General features: G+C 48.5%; 1 protein-coding gene across 1 annotated transcript in view; it reads right to left on the reverse strand.

The window, feature by feature from the left end:
* LOC147608974 (uncharacterized) overlaps positions 1-20,520 on the reverse strand; it is a 29,546-nt gene extending 9,026 nt beyond the window's left edge. The window contains exons 1-3 of the mRNA XM_086788597.1: positions 20,175-20,520; positions 19,451-19,579; positions 19,273-19,343 (exon numbers count right to left, since the gene is read on the reverse strand). Of these exons, the coding sequence (XP_086644723.1) occupies positions 19,273-19,343; positions 19,451-19,579; positions 20,175-20,408 (434 nt within the window). The 5' untranslated portion in view covers positions 20,409-20,520. The remainder of the gene's footprint in view (positions 1-19,272; positions 19,344-19,450; positions 19,580-20,174) is intronic.
* Positions 20,521-22,968: the final 2,448 nt, after the last annotated feature.

Here is a 22,968-nt window from a genome sequence, read left to right on the forward strand (position 1 = left end):
TATAATAGCCCCTCCTAAGAGTGGGTTCACATACACACAAACATAAGTGGGTGTTTACTCGGCTGCTGCGTGATCTGCTCCTGCGAGCTACGCACCATCCCCCCCCTCCCGTCTACCCTCCCCCTGCTGCCCCTCGCCGTCGCGCGCCCCCCTGCCCCCCGCCTCTCCTCCGCCTCTCCCCCCCGCCGCCTTCCTCGCTTCCTCCCCCACCATCTCCCCCCCGCCTTCTCCTCTCCTCGCTTCCTCCCCCGCCATCTCTCCCCCCCCCCCCCCCCCCCTCCTCCTTCCTCGCTTCCTCCCCCCCCGCCATCTCTCCCCCGCCTTTTCTCCCCCGCCATCTCTCCCCCGCCATCCCCCCCCCCCCGCCTTCTCCTCCGCTTCGCGACTCCTCCCCCCGCCCTCTCCCTCACCTCCCCCTCCGTCTCGCCCTTCCTCCCACCGCTAGCTCCCCCCCCCACCCCCCCCTCAGCTCCCCCCTCCCCCCGCTCCGCCCCCGCTATCCTCTCACCTTCCGCCTCTCCGTTTCCTCGTAGGGCTGTCCCCCTCCCGTTGGTGACCCCGGTCTCTGGCCTTTTCCCTCTGGAGGACTCCATGGAAGCCGCTCCGACTACCCCTACCGATTCCGGTCTCCGTCTGGAGTTCACAGCTGCAGATCAGCAGTTGTTTGTTTCCACAGTATCCGCTCTTGAGGCCTCCTCCTTGGTCTGCAAGATAGTGGGTAGCCGTCCGATGCGGAGAGAGCTTCGCGACCTTCTGCAAGGCAGCCTCGTTGGCGTGCCTGCCAAGATCGTCAGCGTCGATTTTTTGGGACGTGGCTACTACCAGGTGGATTTCAAGTCCCCCCAGGCAGCTCAGACGGTGCTGGCTCGGAGCCCCATTGCCCTCCGCTCATCCCGGGCGTTCCTGGCGCGATGGACTCACGGTTTCGACCCCGCTTCTGACCCGCTAGCAGGCGCGACAGGTTTCCCCATCACTATCTGCTTTCCTGGACTCCGCAGGGAGTACTTGCGCCTCTTGTCCTCCATTGGCAAGGCGTTCGGGCAGGTGGTGGAGACGCCTCAGACAGCGGCCTCAGTGATAGCTCGGGCAGCAGGACTCCCGGCCATTCGTGTTGTGGTTCCTTCACCGGAGTCCCTCCCGAAGACGATCCTCCTTCCTTGTCTTTCTGGAGGACATCAGATACAGCGCGTGGAGTATTCGGGCCTCCCCGGCCAGTGCTACATCTGTCGGGAGATGGGCCACCTCGCACGCGCTTGTCCCCGCAAGGGGGTTCATCCTTCACGCTCTGCCGCCTCAGGACCCCCTTCAGGAGGCCCGAGGGGTGGCCATCCACCTCAGAGACCGGACATCCCTGGCTCGTCTCAGCAGGCGCCATCATCTGACGAGCAGGCCCCGGCGGAGGATGCCGCGCAGTCCCAGGAGGCTGGCGGATGGCACGAGGTTCGCCGGCGGAAACGCCCGGCCCGCAGGGACCGTCTCGCAGACGCCAGCAGGCAGAACAGGCTGGCGGATAAGCGACCCCGGCTGGCGTCCAGGCACCTACCCGCACTTATGCTCCAGTCAGGGATAGGCGGCCAGCAGGTCCCACCCCGATGGACGAGGATTCAATCTCAGTGCCCGTTGAGGCCGCCGGTGGAGCCCCCCACGTGGAGACCCCGCTCCCGCCTCCCCCCGCGGGGGCCCTGCCCCCTCCATGGAGCAGATTCTTGAGGATCCCGGGCCGCACTCTGCGACCCCCGGGCCCTCTTCCCTTCACTCGGAGAGCACTCCTTCCTCCCTCCCCTCTCCCCTCTCCCCCCCCAGCCCCCCCACTCCCGCCTCCCCCGGCGGCCCCCCCTGACTCCTCTCCTCTGGTAGATGCCTCTCCCTCCTCTCCTCGCTCTCCCCCCTCCTCTCCGCGAGCCACCATCCCTCCCTCGGCCTCTCCAGGATACTCCTCCAGACCACCCACTGCCCCGGGGCAGCGCAGCTGGGTAGGCCAGAGTTCAGTTCATCAGCGACTGTTCCACCGCCACTCCGGGCCGGTGGAGATGGCGATCATAGCTTCGCCCGCCACAGAGTTCTCTCCAGCCTCCCTTGGGGGGCTCCCAGTGGATTATGGTTTTTTCAGGTGTCTCCAGCTGGATGCTGGCCCTTTTGAGAGACTGGTCGCACCCTTGCGAGTTTGCGTGGTGTGCCATCCCTCTCGTTCTCCTTCAGTGGTGAGCAGCATGGTGGCCTTCTCCTTTCCTCTCAGTGTTGCCCCAGACACAGCATGGGATTGCAACTCTGTAGAGGAAGTTTTGCGTGATCAGATACTGGAGTTTTCTCACCAATTCAGTGACCTGGGGCTCACGGACCTATTGCAGACCCGATTACACTCAGCCCGCATGAGCTTGTTTGGCATAGGAGATTGGCGGGCGGATCCGGTCCACACCTCAGTTGAGGCGGTGCTACTGATTCTCCTCCACGCCGCCCCGAGGGTGCAGCCTACCTTTAGATACATATATGCAGAGGATTGGTCTCACGCCTATGCCCTGGACAGGGCGAAGGCGGAGTGGGGCTGGACACAGAGACAGGTCACCCTTTTTTTGGAGAGACTCCGCACCCGGACTGACAGTGACTATTCTCCCTCCAAGCCGGCGCCCAAGACTCAGAGAGTGGAGGGCAGCTCATCCGGGCCGGCTGAGAGGGGTGAGCCAGTGGCGGCTGCTTCACTTGCCATAGCTCATCCATGAGGATCCTCTCATGGAACATCCAGGGTCTTGGTGGACCTCGCTGCTACATTGGTCCGGGGCAGACTTCGCCAGGAGATCCAGAGGGCTCTCGTTGGAGGACCCATAGATATCCTTTTCATCCAGGAGCACCACTTGCGGGAAGATCTTGCCAGGCAGGAGTCACACTTTTTGGTCACCGGCATATGGCTCCCAGGGGAACCAAGGTGGAGTATGCATCTCAGTCAGCGAGCAGCTTCTATCCGAGGTTGTGGATTCTGGCACTCTCGTCCAGGGCCGAGCGCAGTGGATCATCCTTTGGGTTGGGGAAGACCCCATTGGCTTCCTCAACTTCTACGCCCCTAATGGGGCGACCGGGAGAGCTGAGTTCTGGAGCACCATTAGGCAGTCCCTCCCCATGGCAGACCATTGGTGCCTAGGGGGGGATTGCAACATGCTGGAGGATGCAGAGGACAGGATGGGGGGCAGCCAGGAGACCATTCATGGGCCGGAGCTCGCTGCCTGGGAGGAACTAGTGCTGCAGGTGAGAGGCCAGGATCCGTGGACTCTCTCGGAGTTTGGCAGGTTGCAGGGGAGTTTATCTTTCTCGCGCTCGGATAGACGGGCCACAGGAGTTAACCTTTCCCGCATCGACAGGTTTTACATTGATGAGTGGGCTTGCGATAGAGGTGGCACTGTGGGTATACTTGCAGGCTCCTCGTTTTCAGACCACTTTCCAGTGCTTCTCCAGATCGATGACCCTACGAGAGGAGAGCGAGGCCAGAGCGTCCGGATTCCAGATTGTCTCATAGAGGAGCCCGAGATTGCGACCAGAGTTGAGCAGGTCTGGCAGGAGCTTCAGTTCAGGAGAGGATCGACAGCCAGCGATCTTGACAGGGGTTTGCAGGAGATCAGTAGGATGCTCAGACAGGCTGCCCTGGACCGTCTGTAGGCTTTCAGAGAGCAGGAGAGGAGCCTGCGGAGGAGTCTAGCTTCCCTTCAGAGACTTCAGGAGAGGGAGCCTACGAGCCCTTGGATTTCAGAGCAGATGGAGTCAGCTCGCACAGAGATCAGATCCATCGAGGAGAGGAGGGTGGAGTTCCGATTCCATGCTCGGGCTTCTTTTTGGACACAGGCTGGAGATAGAGTGACTCGAGACTTCTTTGAGGCGACAGGGCCCCGCTTCAGACGAGAGGGTCTCAGGCGTCTTCGGCAGGCTGATGGCCAGGTGGTGGTGGATCCCCCCAGGGTTCGGGCGATCGCCACAGATTTTTACAGGGATCTGCTCTCTGCTGAGCCAGCAGATGACAGGGTGAGAGAGGCTCAGGAGGCAGTCTGGAGCTTCACGAGACCGGTTGTGCCGGCCCATTTGCAGCACTCCCTTCTCTCCCCCTTCTCGGATACGGAACTGGAGGAGGCTCTTCAGGCACTTCCTCGGGGCAAATGCCCTGGTGAGGACGGTCTCTCAGTGGCTTTCTTCCAGAGGTACTGGGGTCTCTTGCATAGGGGTTTCAGATTGGCATTCCAGGAGATCATGGAGTCGGGAGTCATGCCGGACAGCATGGCAGAGGGGTTGATTCACTTGATCCCCAAAGAGGGAGGAGACAGACTGGAGATTAGACAGTGGAGACCGATCACCTTGCTAGGCACGGCCTACAAGGTCCTAGCTAAGGCGATCAGCTAGCAAGCGGCTTCAGCCTCACCTTCCGGACATCATCCACTCCACGCAGACAGGCTTCATCCAGGATAGGAGCATCCTGGATAACATCTTCTCTTTCTGGGAGGCTACGGCTTTGGCTAGATTTCGGCAGGAGGATCTGGCAGTGCTCCTTCTCGACTTCGAGAAGGCATATGATCGGGTGGACTGGGCCTTCTTGGAAGGCACTATGGAGAGGATGGGCTTCCCCCCTCAGTGGATCCGTGGGGTCTCTGCACTCTACACATCGGCCCATAGCCAGGTGTTGATACAGGGCGTGCGCGGAGAGAGGTTCCAGCTCTCGCGCTCGGTGCGGCAGGGGTGCCCCTTGGCGCCCTTTCTTTTTCTTTTTGTGGCGGAGGCCATGAGCACTTTCTTGACGGCACAGGATACAGGTTTGCGGGGCCTCCAGCTCCCCATCCGCACCTCGGAGGAGCTCCTAGACTCAGAGTTTGCGGATGACATTGCTGTCTATCTTCAGGGAGGGGAGGAGAACCTCCGCCGCTTCGCCTCAGCCATGGACAGGTTTTGCAGAGCTTCGGGCGCTTTGATCAACTGGCACAAGTCGTGTGGGTTGTGGGTCAGTTCTGTGCCCCCCCCCGACTTGGAGGCCAGTTGATGGGTTTCAGTGGCTGCCCCCCGGCACTACAGTGCGCTATTTGGGATGCTATGTGGGCATTGACATATCTCCGGAGCAGCAGATAGCCCCCCTTCTTCTGAGCATTCGAAAGAAGCTTCTGTATTGGAGTACCGCTCGTTTATCTCTGGCTGGCCGAGTGGTTGTGGCCAACCAGGTCCTGCTTGCTACCATGTGGTACATCACTTCTTGCTGGGCCTTCTCGCGGGCGTGTATTGGCCAAGTGCAGAGGCTCATCAGGAACTTTCTTTGGTCCGGTGGCGACGGGCGGCCCGCCAAGGCCAAGGTGGCATGGGCTGTGATCACCCAGCCGAGGGAGAGAGGCGGCCTGGGCATAGTTGATCCTATTTGTCAGAGCCGAGCTTTGCTTGGCAAGTTGGTGGTTCGTGGCCTCCTACCAGGCGCTGAGCCGTGGAAGGAGTTTCTTGTTTCCAGGATTCTCAGCCGCACTCCTTCTCTTAGCGGCCCCTGGACCCCCAGCATCAGGTGGATCTTTACAAAGCAGCGATCCAGAGGAGTGGGCCTTGGCTTCGAGGAGCGTTTTGCAGCTAGCCTTCTGAGGGCCTGGGAGCATCTGAGGCCGTCACTCTTTCAGACTCCCCCGGGCACCGATGAGGAGCGCCTGAGGCAGCCATTGATCTGGAACCCCTTGATCCGACTTCCCAGTGGTCATATGGTTGGATCGCGATCTCACGTGTCGTGGGGCCCTTTGAGCTCCGGCCCAGCCCAGTCCCTAGACAACTGGATATGTTTTCAGCAACTGCCTCTAGAGGCTCAGGAGAGGAGACTCAGCGGGATGAGGGGCAGAGAGTTGATGAGGCAGGACATTGAGGCGGCCATCCCCCGGGAGTGGCGGACTCCAGTACAGGACCCTCCACCTCCACAGTGGATGGGCGTCTTTACTCGGCATGAGATCCTTCTAGCGGTCTGCGGCTCAGCAGAGAGAGTCGCCCCACTCACCTTCGAGGTGGGAGAGGGAGGCCAGCTTCAGAGGACCCGACTAGTTTTGGATGAGTTCCAGGGTTGTATCTTTCAGAGGGTGCGGGTGGTCGGCTTTCATCAGAGACAGTGGCATGTAGACCCCTCACCGGCCTCGATAGGGGAGGACTATTCTTGGAGATTATGGGCTTGGGACAGCAGGCCTCTTATTCGCCTTCAGTGGGATCCAGGTGAGTGGCTTTGGTGAGATCCCTACTCGGCCCCCTACCAGCCCAGGCACCCCCTTTTTTCAGTACACAGCGAGGCTGGGGCGGCGGATCCAGAGGCACAGGACAGCGGGCACCCCGGCGGCGGCCGAGCATTGGCGGCTACAGGGGCTCTCCCATGCCTTCCTTAGGGACTTCTGGCAGCGCCTTTGGGCCAACTTCCGGCCCCGGAAGGTGACGCTTTTTCTCTGGCTTACAGCGCATAGAGGACTGGCTGTGGGGGCTTGGCTAGCTTTTGGCAGACACCCAGCGTCCTGCCCTCGGTGCGGCCATGCACAGGAGTCGCAGCGGCACTGCTTATGGGATTGCCCACAGGCACAGCAGGTCTGGCAGCGCGCTCTCAGGATGGTTTTTGCAGGCTCGCCAGGTGAGATGATGGCGACGTGGGGTGCGGTGGCTTGGGCCACGGACAGCGGCCCGGCCCTTGGATACGAGGACGTCCCTGGCAGTGTGACCATCCAGGTCTCTGACAGGGCGATGGCGGTGGTTCCGACGCCAGACTTCTCTTCGGCAGTCTCCCAGGAGGGGGACGGGCACAGATGGGAGATGATCAGTAGCATGACGGCTTGGCACATATGGAGAGCCCGATGCAGGGAGGCCATAGACCGCCAGGCGACTCCACCGGCGGAGGTCATACAAGCCCTCTGGGTGGACATCATTCACACCTCTGAGAGGACACTAGGGGAAACTTCAGGGCGACTCGGATCGCATGAGAGGTCGCCGCAAGGCGTTCCTCCGCACTTGGCAGCCTGGCCCTTTCCTCATCGCGAGGGGCGAGGATGTCACTTGGCACTACAGGCCTCCAGTTTGGCTCTTCTCTCCTCCAGCATGTACTACTAGGTAGCCCCCCCCAGAGAGCGGCCAGCCACGGGGGTGGAGCTCCGGTGTTCACTGTGTTTATTATCCCTCCTTGTGAGGTGAGCTTTGTAGCCTTATGGCGTTTTCTCATTAACTAATAGAAGGATCGTTTTTCCCCCCAAAAAAAAAAAAAAAGGGTGTTTACTCATGTTACAACTATCGAGCTCGCGCTGGAGCTTCCCCCCGTTGCGCATCTGCTGCCCGTGCCATTGCCCCCACTCTCTCCTTCCCTCGCCTTTGCCATCACTTCCACCTCCCTCACCCTCATCTCCTGCTTCCTCCTTCCATCGCGCTGCTTCCCCCATTGCACACCTACACCCATCTTAGTCCCCGCCTTCCCCTTCCGCTTCGCCTCCCTCCTTCGCCTCAGCCCCCCGCCCTTGCTCCACCTCTTCCCCTTCCTCTTTACTCCTTCACTCCTCTGCGCAGCCCGGCCCCCAGTCCCCTCCATTGCACCTCCTTGCCCTCCTCTTCCTCTTTCTTCTCCATCCGGGCGCCGCCCAATCCTCCCTTTCCATTCCGTGTTTCCACCTCTCCAGCCTTCACTTCCCCCCTTCTGTCCGCTCCTCCCTATCCTCTTCTCCGTCTCCCTAGTTAGGTGCTGTCAGCTTTCGGGTAGTTTTCTCTTTTAGGCAAGATTCGGCAACTCCTAGTCTTCGAACCTCCAAGAGGACTCCATGGTAGCTGCTCCGTCATCCCTGACCAAGGCCACCATGATCCATCCCTTGCCTTTCTTTCTCAGAAGCAGACATCCAGCTCCTCGCTTCGATAGTTGCATCTATGGAGGCCTCCACCTTGGTCTACAAGATTGTGAGTAGCTGCCTGGCGAGTAGACAGCTCAGCAAGCCTTCTTGGTGAGGCTTCTTGGGGCATGGTTCCTACCAGGTTGAGTTTGATACACCTGTAGCATCAGACAGAGTCATGCAGCTGAGCCCTGTCGCACTGCGTATGGCCAAGCCTTCTTTGCAAGATGACAGCATGGCTTCGATCTAGCGTCCAACCCTCTGGCTGGTGTCTCAAGCTTTCCCATGACAGTTTGCTTTCCTGGTCTCATGAAGTAATTTTATATAGTATGTAACTTTATGTTATATATTTTATATAGGTGGTGTTATTGAGAGATGGATGGACCCCCCCGACCACCGCTTTGGTTCTAGTTTGGATAGTCGGGATTCCATCCCTTCGTGTCTGCATAGTCTCATACCATATTGCTTCCTTGCCTCTGGGGGAGATCCTATTCTACAGAGAGTTGAGTACTCTGGCCTCCCAAGCAAATGCTTCATTTGCCGATAGATGGGACACCTTGCTAGAGATTGTCCTTGCCGTCAATCCAAGAGGGCACCTCGAATGGTCCCCGCCACCCCCCCCCCCCAGTTTCCAGTTCAGATACTCATCAAGGGGGTGGGGGGGATACCAACCCTAGGCACTAGAGCACTAGGGCCCGGCCTCGGTTGAACCCGGTGCAAGAGGGTGACAGACCGCTGGCCCGAGGTGGAACCACCGTTTGACTTCCAAAGCAGAGTGGCGCCACAAGGCATGCCAGGCTAGCAAGACATGGGAGGATACAGTTTTGTCAGAAAACTATTGCGAGCATTTATCTCAACAACCCCCTGACGGTGATGGGTATCCCCAATACCCTCGCGGAACCCTTCCCCCCCCCCCCCTTCTTTCTGGAGACCGTTGCCTCGTCGTGATCCCGCTCCATGCATTCAAATTTCTGCGAGGCTCTAAAACTTTTCAAAGCCTTCGACGGGCGCGAGCTTGCAGCCCCAGCCACCCCCTCCCTCACAGATGAACCCTTCCTTCCCCCATCGTCCATGATGGGAATTGTATGTTTGCAACTTAAGGTGGAACTCTCTTCATGTCCATGTACTTCGATGCAAACACATCCTTGAATTATTTGGTTGATGTGATAGACAAGGGCCAGCTCCGGTTGTATTGGGCAAGGCAAGTCAGGGGATTGGACTTGCACGTCAGTTTCATGTGGCTCCTGTGACTGGTTGGCTCGAGTGTTCTTGCCTTGGGTGTGGTATGGCTATCAGAAGCGGCTCCCTAAATTTTGGCACAACTGTTGGATTCCGATGTGAGACTTGTGGACTCCTATGGTCGGCATAGTGGTCTCGGAGTGTTCGAGCTCAGTAGTGCATACCTTCTTGGTCTGATTGATTAAGAAAAAGCACCATTCTTGGTAAAAAAGCAAGAAAAAGCAAACAGTCAAACAGGGTTGACCGCAAGCCAAGGACACCATTGGAAAGAGGAGACTGAGCTGGGCCAAAAAGCTAAAAGGCGCTTTCTGAAAAAGCAACTCTAAGGCCAAAAAGCAAGGCCTTAAAGCCAAAAAAGCAAAGCACCAAAAATTGAGTAATATTTTATTAATAAAAGTAAAAAGAGAAAAGCAAAGCTTAAAAAGGCAAAGCAAAAGCATGACGGCTTTTTGGCAAAAAGTAGGGTCTCTTACAAGTATAAAAAGGATTGGACTTCTCTTGTAGTACCATGAACAAGATCATTGAAGAATGAAGGAGATCGTGGAGTGTGTGGGCATCACTATGATCATGGAGAGCTTCTTCTTCGCCATCAACACCTTCTCCAACTTGCTTTTCAGATATACGGTCATTCCTAGACTTGTATGGGCATATGCATGGGCGATACAGACACATGTATGGAAATATACGGAGCTGTACGCACGTATGGACAGAAATTTCTAAAACCCTAAAACTGCTCCAAAAACCCTAAAAACTGCTTGTTGGATGTTTTTATCGCCCAAAAACCATTAAAACAAGTTTTCTAGGAGTCTGTACTGCACGCCCCGCTGGGCTTACAGTGGTATCAGAGCAAGATTTCTCTTGAAGAAACTTTCTTAGGGTGACAGAGCCATGTCGAGAGCAAAGGGAGACCATGGGCCTCACGAAAGGAATGACCATGAGGTTGTTACAGAAATTCTTGATGGGAACCGCGGCCATGACATCAGAAGAGTACGATGACTTTCAGCAGTTCAGGCGACCTCTTGAAGACGAAGAATTTATTTCTTGGAGAACAAAAAGAGAACAAGAGCAAAGAAGGGCTCAAATGTTTACAGATTTCATCAAGGATTGAGCCACTGAAGCCAAAGGAGTTGAAGCTGCTAAAGCCTATTTTCGAGTCACCATTGCAGAAGGATCTAGAGCTATCCGCTGTATTTATCATGGAGGAGACAAGGAAGCTACACCTAGGCCTACTCTTTCAGATGGAGTTTCTTCAAGACAGGTAAGGGAAAGGAAGGCAAAGAAGCCAAAGAGATCGGAAGATCATCAGATTGACATCATGCCAGGAAGTTCGACAAATGGTTTGCAGTGGTGCTTAGCCCATTGCATGTTTCGACAAATAAAGCCATGGGATCTTTGTGGACCAAAGCTGAAACAGAATCCTTTTGAAGCATTGAGACTTTATGCTAGCAAAGGATCAGTGTTGGATATTCTAGACCTTTTTTTGTGGTTGAACATGATGAGATTGCATTGGAGCAGTCTTGAACCAAGCAGGCCATGTTGTGGCCGATGAATGTCAAAGCCAACAAGAAAGTAGATGCGTTATCTCGGAGACTCTTGAGCCATGCGATTTCTATGGGTTACCATATGGATTTCACTTTGATGAAGGATCCTTATAATACCAAAGAGAATTTCAAAAATGTTTTGGAACAGATTGCAGAATAGAAATTTGGTGACTTTTTATGTCATCAAGAATGGGTTTTCTTATGATACAAACCCACGTCATGTGTAACACAAGGAATTCAGGCCAAAGTAATGGAAGAGTGCCATGCTTCTCCATACATGGAGCATAGAGACACCTTGACTACACTTCAAGCTTTGAAGAGCTATTTTTATTGGCCTAGTATGAGAAAGACATTGAGCTTTATGATTCGAGAATGTTTGTTTTGTCAGAAGGTCAAGTTTGATCGACAAACACCAGCAGGATTATTGCACCCATTGAATGATCTATGGGAGAATATTGCTATGGATTTTATCTTTGGATTGCCAAAGTCAAGGAATGATGGTATATGGCCCTTTCAGGATACCAAGAAGATCAACCATATATGTCATCAGTTGGACCTTTCAGATCATTGGAAGATATATAACGTTTTCCGAGAGAGTTTATTGAAACCATGTACAGGTTATCCCCAGAGGAACCTGTTTTGAAGAATCCACCAAGGGTGGAAGAGCCAGAACAGATTGTGTTTCATTCTGTGAGAAAAGGAGGAAAGACAATGGTCAGAAAGTTCTTCTTGGAATTCAAGAGTTACTCGCTGTTGGACGTGAAATGGATGCCAGAGGAGTACTTCTAGGACTATCCAGATATACTTTGAGCTTATGAGCATTGAGGAAGTGGTTGGTCCAGATGTATTTGCAGTACAGATATGGACGTCTTGCGATCAAGACAGATTCAAGAGGGAGGGATCATACCTCTAGCCCTCTTCACTGTATATATATTGGACTGGAATTGATCATTATTCTATTTATAATGGTTATTTGGACATGCTCTAGTTTGGGTGGCAACGATGCCAAATGATCCATTGGACGGCAACGATGCCAGAACGAGATTTGTATATGGGAGGCAACAATGCCAGATGACCCATTGGATGACAACGATGCTAGATATATCGAACTTCGCAATCGCACGATCGTTGCGACCAGATGGCCCAGATGACTGTACTGGATTTCGCAGTCGGGCGGTCATTACGACTAGATGGCCTAGATGACTGACTGTATTGGATTTCACAGTCAAGCGATCATTGCGACCAAATGGCCCAGATGACTGTATTGGATTTCGCAGTCGGACAGTCATTGCGACCAGATGGCCCAGATGACTGTATTGGATTTCATAGTCGGGCGGTCAATGCAACTAGATGGCCCATATGACTATTGATGAACTCTCGGCCGGTCCTAGTGACCAGATGCCCTTTAGGATAGTCTGAGCGGTCCTAGTGGCCAAATGGCTCAGCACGGTTTCGATGAAACCAAACAGGACAATCCATGAACAGGAGGATCATTACTTGTGTACTGCATACTAATGTATGTTTGAATTTCTTTGACTTTGTGCTGTTTTTGATGTATGGACAATGCTTGGATTTATGGCATGTGATAGTCCACTGGGCTCCAGACTACCTGGCCAATACCTGGAATACCCAGTAGACGCAAATGATGGATACTTGTTTGTTGACTAGCTTGTGTCTAGTTTTTGCAAGAGGTAAGTATGCATTTACTTTTTTTTCTAACACATGTGACAGGCCATGAAGAAGTACCATCAAGAACAAGAACATCCGTCAAAGAAAAGGCATTGAGATGTTGCCAGATGAGCAGATGACACCACAGATATAGGGAAAGACAAGATGCACAAGCTCACCGGATGGGGCTAGTACCTTGCAACATATGGATGTACTTGATGGATGTACATGATGCACTTTCAAACATATGGAAGTACTTCATGTACTTGGAACACACGGATATACTTGGAAGATATGGGCATGCTTGGAACACTTGCGGTCCGCAGTTGAGGACAACTACGATGTAAGAGGGAGGGAATGTAACTATTTGGCCCTCCTAGCTCTATTTCACGATGTAAGAGGGAGGGAATGTAACTATTTGGCCCTCCTAGCTCTATTTCACATAATGAAATCCATGCCCGGACACCAGACAGGTGGCAGAAGACATGGGGACAGGGTCTGTAAGGATTGATTAAGAAAAAGCACCATTCTTGGTCAAAAAGCAAGAAAAAGCAAAAAGTCAAACAGGGTTGACCACAAGCCAAGGACACCATTGGAAAGAGGAGACTGAGCCGGACCAAAACGCTAAAAGGCGCTTTCTCAAAAGCAACTCTAAGGCCAAAAGGCAAGGCCTTAAAGCCAGAAAAGCAAAGCACCAAAAATTGAGTAATATTTTATTAATAAAAGTAAAAAGAGAAAAGCAAAGCTTAAAAAGGCAAAGCAAAAGCATGAAGGCTTTTTGGCAAAAAGCAAGGTCTCTTACAAGTATAAAAAGGATTGGACTTCTCTTGTAGTACCATGAACAAGATCATTGAAGAACGAAGGAGATCGTGGAGTGTGTGGGCGTCATTATGATCATGGAGAGCTTCTTCTTCGCCATCAACACCTTCTCCAACTTGCTTTTCAGATATACGGTCATCCCTAGACTTGTATGGGCATATGCATGGGCGATACAGACACATAAGGAGCTGTATGGACAGAAATTTCAGAAACCCTAAAACTGCTCCAAAAACTGCTTTTTGGATGTTTTTATTGCCCAAAAACCATTAAAACAGGTTTTATATCAGTTTTCTTGCGAGAAGAGCTTTTCCATGGTTTTCTTCATGGACAAGGCCATAGGAGTTGTGGAGATTACTCATAGGATGAGCGAGTGTTTCTTGGACTTGACATTTAGTTTCGACATGGAGAACTTGGGCATAGAGCTTGGACATGAAACGTGAAGCTTGGACATAAACATGGAACTTGGACATATAGGTTGGACATAAACATGAAGCTTGGACATAAACATGGAACTTGGACATATAGGTTGGGCATGAAGCTTGAACTTGGTTATGGAACTTGGACTTGGATCTGGACTTGGACTTGGACTTGGATTTGAATTTGGATTCATTGGACTTGGATTCATTGGATTTAGATTTGGATATTGGGATTTGGTACTAGCCTGGTGAGAGATACTTGTGGGTCATCCTCGTGGTGTGCTCAACATCAGAGATCTTGTACGTCGACATCAACTTGGATATCCTACATCGGCATATTTGTTTGTTTTGTATTCATTGATTGTATTGATCCTGGCCAGCATGCCCGTGGATTGTTCCTGAATAAATTCCTGAAAGGGGGCGGGGCCTGTTCCCCGCTCAACGTAGTGTGCTGTGCAAGATCCCCATTCCCTTTTCTCTCTCCCCTCTCTCTCTTTATATTTTTTATCTCTTGGACATATGGTTGAGTCTATCACTGCACACCCCGCTAGGCTTACAAGAGCCGCCAATGCCTCTTATTTGTGAGAATTATGAAGTGGACATTTTGGAGGAATCGTACTCAATTCCTACTATAAGTTCTATTCCAGTTAGCTATATTGAGAAAGCTGTTGGATTGCCAAGCGATAGGATATTGATGTATGGAGGCCCCAAGTGAGTTCTCTACCCTTAGACTAGTCTTGCACCATGGTTTCTCTTTTAGTAGAGGGTAGGGGTGTCACAATTCCAGTTGGATTGCCGAGCGATAGGATATTGATATATGGAGGCCCCATGTGAGTTCTCTACCCTTATGCTAGTCTTGCACCATGGTTTCTCTTTTAGTAGAGGGTAGGGGTTTCACAATTCCAAAGCGACCAATATATGACGCATTATATAGCACCACAACAGGTAGTTGGTCCCGCCAAGATTATCCTCAGTGGAAAGCATCCCAAATACATCACTACCTCTCATTTCACTTTGCAAATAACAAATCTCTGACACAAAATGTAAATATCCCAAAAACCTGTAAGTATTAGATGTCCACTACATGCAACTGAGATGGTTGCTAGAAGATCATTGATGACGCAGAAACTTGCAATGTATGAAAAATGGTAGAGTGTAGAAATGTTACTGGCATAGTGTAAAAATGGTAGAGTGTAGAAATGTTACTGGCAAAGTGTAAAAATGGTAGTGTAGAAATGTTACTGGTAGAGATGCAAAAGTAGATGAAAATGATGATGATGCTGATGAAGCTGTTGATGATAAGTTCGAAGATGTGATGTCAATGACAACAGAGAAGCAGTTGTAAATCAAATGTAAAATCAAACAACAATAGTTCAAATTGACACTCCCCCGAGATTTCTGGGAAACCTTACAACATGCGAATGAGCCTCGAAACGGCCAGAAAGTCGCAAAAAACTATATTAACGTAGTTAACAAAACACTATAGGGTATACCTTCTTTACCTAAGTTGATAGCTCAATCTGAGACAATTAAAAGAGCAACTCGAGAAGGTGATGACGAAGGGGTGAGGGCCAAGAGAACCTCTTTTGATACCAATTGTTGGAGTGGAGACAAAGATAGCAACACACACACAGATGCAGCAAGCAAGTAAAGATAGAGAGAAGCACTCAAAGTAGATAGTGAAGCACAAGTGAAGTGACATAATACGGTCACTTACACACTCACTCGTAAGAGTGTACACACGCTCAGAGGAAAAAACCTCCTAAGGAGGGAACAAGTGCCTTGGCCCATTATTAGCCTATGTCCACAAATCACTACCATATAAATGGCTACAATCAGATTTTCCAACAATATGGTAAATTGATTGAGTACATTCTAGGAAATTCCAACCCTATGGCTCAGTCAAAAAGGGAAAACTTCAACCATCCATCCCTCTGGAGGGTATGGTATAAAAGACATGCAACACAAGTAGGCATACTAAGGAGTTTGGTACACAATGGACACAAGAAACAAAAAGCACACGACCCAGCCATTTTACAATACACATGGCAATTGGCTTGTTTACAAGGACCAATGACATGTACTCAAAAGTCATAGGGAAACCCTTCTCCATAGCATGCATGAAGCCATCACTAGTGGTTATCCAAGCATAAGCATTACTTTGGAGAAGCTAGAAGTGGCATTTTTAGTGGCCAAAAATTAGGGAGAACATGCTCACATATGTGCCAGATTGTCGAGTCTATAATACGTAAGTACCTCATGGTAAGCAAGCAGGGTTGTTGCAACCTTCACTGATTTTCAGAACATCTCCACAGACTATCACGAATCTCCTTCCAAGTGTAGGCCAAGAAATACAACTTGCTTGACTATTGTAGATATAGTAAGTTTGTGATACTAATCCCTTGCACACAAAACATTGAAGATGTTGCTAGGTTAATTATTCGGTGTTTGGTACCCAGTGTGTAGTGTGCCTAGGACCACAGTGTAAGAATGGGACCTGTTTCATGATTTTGGTACTAAATCGTGGTTTTCACCCAAAGACAAACAAGCAAACCAAAATATACAACCAACTTGCCATCGTCGTTATAACGTGTTATGCCAACAACCAACAAGGTAAGTGGAAACAACTTTTCTATTGGTTCAAGCTGTGTTGAATGACTTGTTTGCCTCTTCAATTGATAGGACACCATACAACGTGGCATTCGGAAGACCATCGATGAGACAAACAAATTCACATGTACCGAAGGCCAACAAAGTGTCAAAAACATATCAAAAGGTATTGTACTGTCAAAAGTAGATTGGCCGAAGCACAAGAGACCTATACTAGGCAAGCCAACAAACATAAACAAGACTCCAAGGTATCAGAAGGGAATTGGGTGCATCTAAGGATCATGAAGAAGCAAAGGTTGAAAGAGGTGGGCAAGTGATGCCATAGCTTGTCATTTCGGAGTTTCAACGTGTCTGTCTGCCATCGAGTTGGAGGGCACAAGTGAAGTAGTTTGGCTCACTAATAAAATTTTCCACAACTATCCAGCATTTTTGACAGATTACTTGAAAGTCATGCATCTCCCGTCAACAAGCTAAGTAGGAGGGGATGTCATGTACACCCGTTACACTAAGGTTCCACATGGCCGTACTTGTACATAAGTGCAAAATAACCTTTTGAATTCTTAATGAGCATTGACTAGTCACCATGTAGTGAATCCTGGTCCAAGGTTCAATAGCGAGTCACCATCAAGTTTAGGTCTTAGGACAAACAAATAGTGCGTTGTCCTGCACACAAATGTAACTAGCTTATTCAAGTGCCTATAGAAAACACAAAGGTCCAAGCTATGAAGGTTGGAACAGCTTCATGATGTGGATGTGTGCATGTAGGAGATTAGTCTTAAGGGAGAAGAGATATAGAGCTCAAGCCCTGGCCATGAAGCACAAAGGTTAGGGGGAGAGAGAGAGAGAGAGAGATGCAGTAGAGCTCAAGTATGACAGAGTTGCATGAAACAAGAATGATCGTATTATGTAATTATACTCCGACTATGTACAATGCTTTTATATGCACCAAGGCCTTATCTTCTGACCTAACCCTTGATAAGGGGCGTTCACACCTAAGAGGGTGTTCACACCGGACAAGACCTAAACAGCCTTACACCACTGAGACTCAGATAATTCCAACACCTCCCCTTGGAGTGAAGGTGGTGAGACCAGAACGCAAAAGAAGCAACCAACCTCCAACTCCATCACATCATTGCAGAGAGGCGACCTAGCCATGCGCAGCTCCCATTCCATAACTATTCCCTCAATTAGCTTACGACCAAAGCTAAGATTATTACTTAGTTGCCCCTCCCAACTGGGATAAGAATACATCTTTGCCTTTTATAGCATCAAGGCATTACAACAACTCCAAAAAGACTTCCAAAAATACTCAGATTTTGGGGGACAACCCGGGCAGAGAATTGTTGACTCTTTTGCGGCATCGTTTCCAAGCAATGGAAGCTTGGACTGTCGTTTTAGGCTCATGGGCCAAGGCAGAGGACCCGGAATGGTACAAGTTTGATTTAGAAGAGAAATCCCCAGATTTCTATTGAAGCAAAGGCTTCATCTTGATGACATGGAATATGCTTGAGAAACCCCCTAATTTATGGAACTGCGCATGCTTTAGATCGATGATTTTTTCCATTTTGCAGAAAAGCCCCAAGTTTGTCATGCTGTAGAAGCTTAAACTCTGATGCAGAGGGCTGTGGAGCAGAGAAGCCCAAAGAAACAATGAAAGCTTTAGGTTTTTGATGATCTTTTACCTTAGTTCACACCAAATATGCAGTTTATAACCTGGACTTGATGTTGAGCTTCTTGTCGTGGACACGTGATGATGACATGCGAGGGTCCAAAAAACACAGAAGGCTTGCGTAGCAAATGTTCCGGCCAGAGCGCACTCCAAGGGTTTTGGCCACCAGAGAAACTAAAGGGTTACCACAGGTGGGCAGCGTTGACAATGGTTGTGACAAGGCGGCGGCAGAAGAGGACTTTTAACCACCAGGAGCGGTGGCGCCGTGGTGGCAAAACCTGTGAGCAGCCGATGTAACAGGCGGCCACGGCTCTGGTCGGTGGCCGCAGGTGGCATTCAAACTCCAGAGAGCCCGGATACGTTTCCAGTGCAGGCAGAGGATTGGCAACAGATCTCTGAGCAGGTAGTAGAAGGGGAAACAAATGCAGCAATAAACATTGATAATGATAACAAACACGTAAGGTTGGGGCTTCACCTAGCGGAAAAAAACGCAAAGCATATTGTTCGAAGAAAAACACAGTTGACTATAGGCGAAAGGACAGGTTTGTCCATGGCTCTGATACCATAAAGAAAACACAGGTCCAGGCTATGGAGGTTGGAACAGCTTCATGATGTGGATATGTGCATGTAGGAGATTAGGCTTGAGGGAGAAGAGATATGGAGCTCAAGCCATGGCCGTGAAGCACAAACGTTAGAGGGAGAGAGAGAAAGAGAGATGCAATAGAGCTCAAGTATGACAGAGTTGCACCAAACAAGAATGATTGTTTTATGTGATGATACTCCCACCATGTATAACGCTTTTATACCAAGGCCTTGTCTTCTGAGCCCTTAATAAGGGGCGTTCACACCTAAGAGGGTGTTCACACCAGACAGGACCTAAACAGCCTTACACCACTGAGACTCAAATAATTCCAACAGCACCAGGCTCTGGATACCTGTGTGAACAAGTTGCAAGACCCACAGGTACATTGGACAGCCCAAGCCCTGACAACGAAAGCCAGGTTGCATGGACACCTTTCCAGGCAGATGCATTTGGAGGCTGGGCGTCCATACTTCCAAGGACCATTCTTCGTCACAAAATTGGAACTTATTACATATCCAGAAATATAAGCAAATAATAGTTGCCATCAACAAGAATGGGGACGTTGGAACAGGGGTCCTCGAGGAAACAAGAACGGTCAAGGTGGGGGAGTAAAAATGAGTGGAAATGGCAATGGGAAACTGCATGTCCATTGGGACAAGGTAGCTGGATTGGTGCAAAAACTTTCAGCTTCTGTAGAGCACAACAGTGCATAGTCACCAAAACAACATGTTTTCGTTGTGATAGAACACGTGAAATGTTTCTAGGGCAATTGTGTCAAAACCAGCATAAAACCTCCTGGCGAAACATTTTCACCCTGCTTGAGGACACACACACACACACATGCACAGTATAAACATGCACAGTATAAACAGCAAAACGGTTAGTTTCCACGCACCAGACTTGTGCCATTTTGCTTTTAGGATTCTGCTGGCACAAGCTCGCGTAGAAGATCCTGAGTGGGTCCCTCTGATAAACCACAAAACAGGTATGTAAGATCTTCCCTTAAAGAATTTTTCCAATGTTAACTCTTGTAAGCAATTAAACATAGGTATAAGATTTCATAGCATATACACCTCATCTGGAGGGTCATGCTTTTGCCCAGGTAGCTCGTAAACCTTTTTCTCTTTCTTCTCAGTGTCATCTTTTGATGATTTTTTCGGAGTGCTTTTTGACGATGATGCCTTGTAAACTGATGCTGCAAGCTGGGCGTGATCAGAAGGGCTATGTCAACCAAAATTACAACAGCTTTTAACCATAATCTCAGCATACGACTGGAATTAAATAAGAAGTAGAAAATCATGCTAGGAGCGGCTTTTTGATCCTTGGTTTGTTGGTTATGGCTTTGGCTTCAGGAAAAAAAACACACACACACACACACACAGGGTTCAAAGCCCTGCCAAACATGTGTGAGTGAGAAATGCATCAATCTACCAAATTATCTATTGACAGGTTCTTAAAACATTATGCCCAAGGAAAGATCTCGCCCACCCATCCCTCGCATCAGGGGATCTGACCCATTCAAGCCCCGCCCACGTTTGATGAGGCGAGTAATTTCGTTGCTTTTACCAACACATCTGTCCCTGTGCTAAGCAATGATGGATCTATCGTTAGATTACTTGGCCTACCCACATGGCTGCCACGGGAAAAACAAGGAAATTGATGGGTAGATTAGCTTAATTATAAAATTAAGCTCAAGAATTAAAACCAGGAAATGGAATTCCGCAAAGTTTCGCAACGATCAAACGTAAAAATTAGTCTAAATTGGCGATCAAAACACACACACATACACATGTTAACCTTGTTGTTGTTTGCAGAGTGGAAGGAGGTCTTTGCAGAGCTATTAGTAACGTGTTTGAGAGGGGATCCGAGCTCCTTCTTGACGTGCGCCTCTTTCTTCACAAGGCTTTCGTGCTTCGTTGCTGTTGTGTTAACACCTTCCTTCTTGACACTGCTGGCCTGAAAATCCTTTAAATTCTTTGAGGGCTTCGCTACATGGCCTTCATGTTGTACCTTCTTCACTACCCCCGACATCCTCAACTAGCTGTTAAGCTTGTAACTAGGAGTTGATGATTTGGCTTGGCAGGAAAACTAGCTAGTCAGTGACTCTCTTCCCTTGGAAATCTGAAAATATATTAATTAGTGTATAATGAATGGCTCTTTTTAAGTCATTTTAATTAATTAGTCAATTAATGGTTCCTTTTCTTTCAGCTAGTGGGTTGAGACAAGTGCTTCTCGGATTGATATTTTCCAAATTCCTAGAGTAAAAAGAGCTTACAGTTTCATGAAACTCTTCCTTTATATAATATATATAGGGAAGACTCAAAGCTTGCCACATGAGAGGGTTAGATCGCTATAAAATCCATAGGCAAGCATATAAAAAATCCATTACAATACTTCCATGGATGGATTAGCTTTTTTCATGAAGAGAGGCAAAATGAAGAGGATCTCGAGATTTTTACACCCGGCTATGGGAGGGGATCCACCACACACACCACATCTAGTCATTCGCGAACACGATTGTCTTTCACACCTTCCAACAACACATGCGAACTAGATTCAACCCCACGCAACCCCATCCATCATATAGAACTGAATTCAATAGAAATGCACATTGTACTCACTATAATCATCTGTGCCATTATGAAAGGGATTCCTACACAAAGCAACGATCTCAACAATTCCCAGAGCTAAAGCAATCATAGCTCAAGGTGAAGCTACAAATCCTTTAGCCTCAAAAGATCCATCTCCCATGCAATTATTCATGACCAACATGCAAATTGATGGATCTAAATTAGATATATGGTACTTTGATATACCGGTGCTATGCACCATATTACACATAACTAGGATTGGTTGACTAATTATCAAACCTTACCCTCACCTTTTAACGTTACTCTTGGTGATGATAATATACAACATGCAACCCCACCTATGGGGAGATCACCATACAACTCCCTAATGGCCTTTATACTCAATTCCACAATGTATACTATGTACATGGCCCTATCTATGAGTGTTGCAATAGGTAATGGAACTTCAGTTGAATTTTATCACAATTATTATGTGATTTAAGTTAATATGGCTGATGGTAGTCAGGTACATTTATAAGCAGCATGGTCAACCCTATTCCCTCGATGTCATCTAGTTCATGGACTAATGTCCAAACCTCTCCAATTGATATATGCAAAGGGTGCCTCTATGAACAAAAGCTTTTAAAATTATTTTCTAAATCCATAACATGCTCCACTAGACACCTTCAGATCATTCCTTCCAATTTATGTTGTCAGGATCTTTATGACACTTGGAGAAGAATTCTATTTCTCAACACAAAAAATTAGAGCAAACAATAGACTTGGAATAAATTAAAAGCATGAACCTTACATAAACAAAATAAAATAAACAAGAGAACAAGAAAAAGATCATCATTGACACAAGATTGGGTTCAATCTCCCCTAAATGAGTGTGGCATGTCGTACCACTCATCTATATTTATATGTATTAAAAGCTTACTTTTCAAAAAGATAACTCCAAAAATAAAGCATAATAGCCTTTGAGTGTTTGAATGTAAAGCTCTTCCAAAAATATAACAAGCAAGTCTTGGGCCTACCAAAAGTATAAATACTAATTGGTATGTATAAAGGTTTGAGGCCTTAGACTTTCAAAAATATTAATGCCAAAACATGTAACCATAGTAAGTGTTCACATGTCTTCTAAAATATCTCATTGTGGTCCAACAAATGCTCCACTAGTGACTAACAAAATAGTCCATATATATCAAAAAAAATATTAGTCAGTGCACACAGATGATTAAACACATTAATCTTGACTATTTTGTACCAGTGCACATAAGTTATTAAACTCATTAGTCCTAAAAAATGAGATAAATATAAAGCGTATCTAAAAATAAAATATCCCTGTATACAATGGGGCATTCCCAAAGAGATTATGACTAACATTCTCTCTTGCTCGGGTTGCAATTGGCCTCAATTGCATGTATGGTATGAGTGGATGAGATTTTGGTTAGAATGAAAAAAACTTTTTAGCATCCACTTAGCATCTTCAATAGGATGATTCTTGAAAGTCACAAAGATACTTAGCATAAGTGTTGCCTCTACGTGTAGTCATAATCTCATGGTCAATGATAGACTCAGGTATAAGATGTTCTTCTTCATCTACCAATTCTTGTAATATAGGATGAGAAGATAAAGGTCCTTTAAAAGGTCTCAAAAGACTAATGTGAAAAGAATTATGAATATGCTAATTGGAGGGTAGCTCTAACTTAAATGCATTACCATTTATCTTGATAATAATTTTGAAAGGTCCATAAAATCTAGGAGTTAATTTTACTACATGATTGGTCTCTATCTATAGACTTAAGTCTCTTTTCTTTACAATAGGTTTAGGCATATCTGGATCATCAAAAATATTCTCATGTTCAAAATTACCCTTTTGCTTGAGAGAGAAGTCATCATCTTCTTCATCTTTCTCGCCATCAATCATGTTGACTCGTGCAGTTGGTTGCTTCTTCTTCTCAGGTGATCGGGTGCGATATGGCCCTTTTGTCGACAGTTGTAGCCATGTCACATTTCTA

The sequence above is a fragment of the Cibotium barometz genome, chromosome 52 (assembly GCF_041138505.1).
Source record: "Cibotium barometz isolate CiBa-2024 chromosome 52, ASM4113850v1, whole genome shotgun sequence".
Lineage (NCBI taxonomy): Eukaryota > Viridiplantae > Streptophyta > Polypodiopsida > Cyatheales > Cibotiaceae > Cibotium > Cibotium barometz.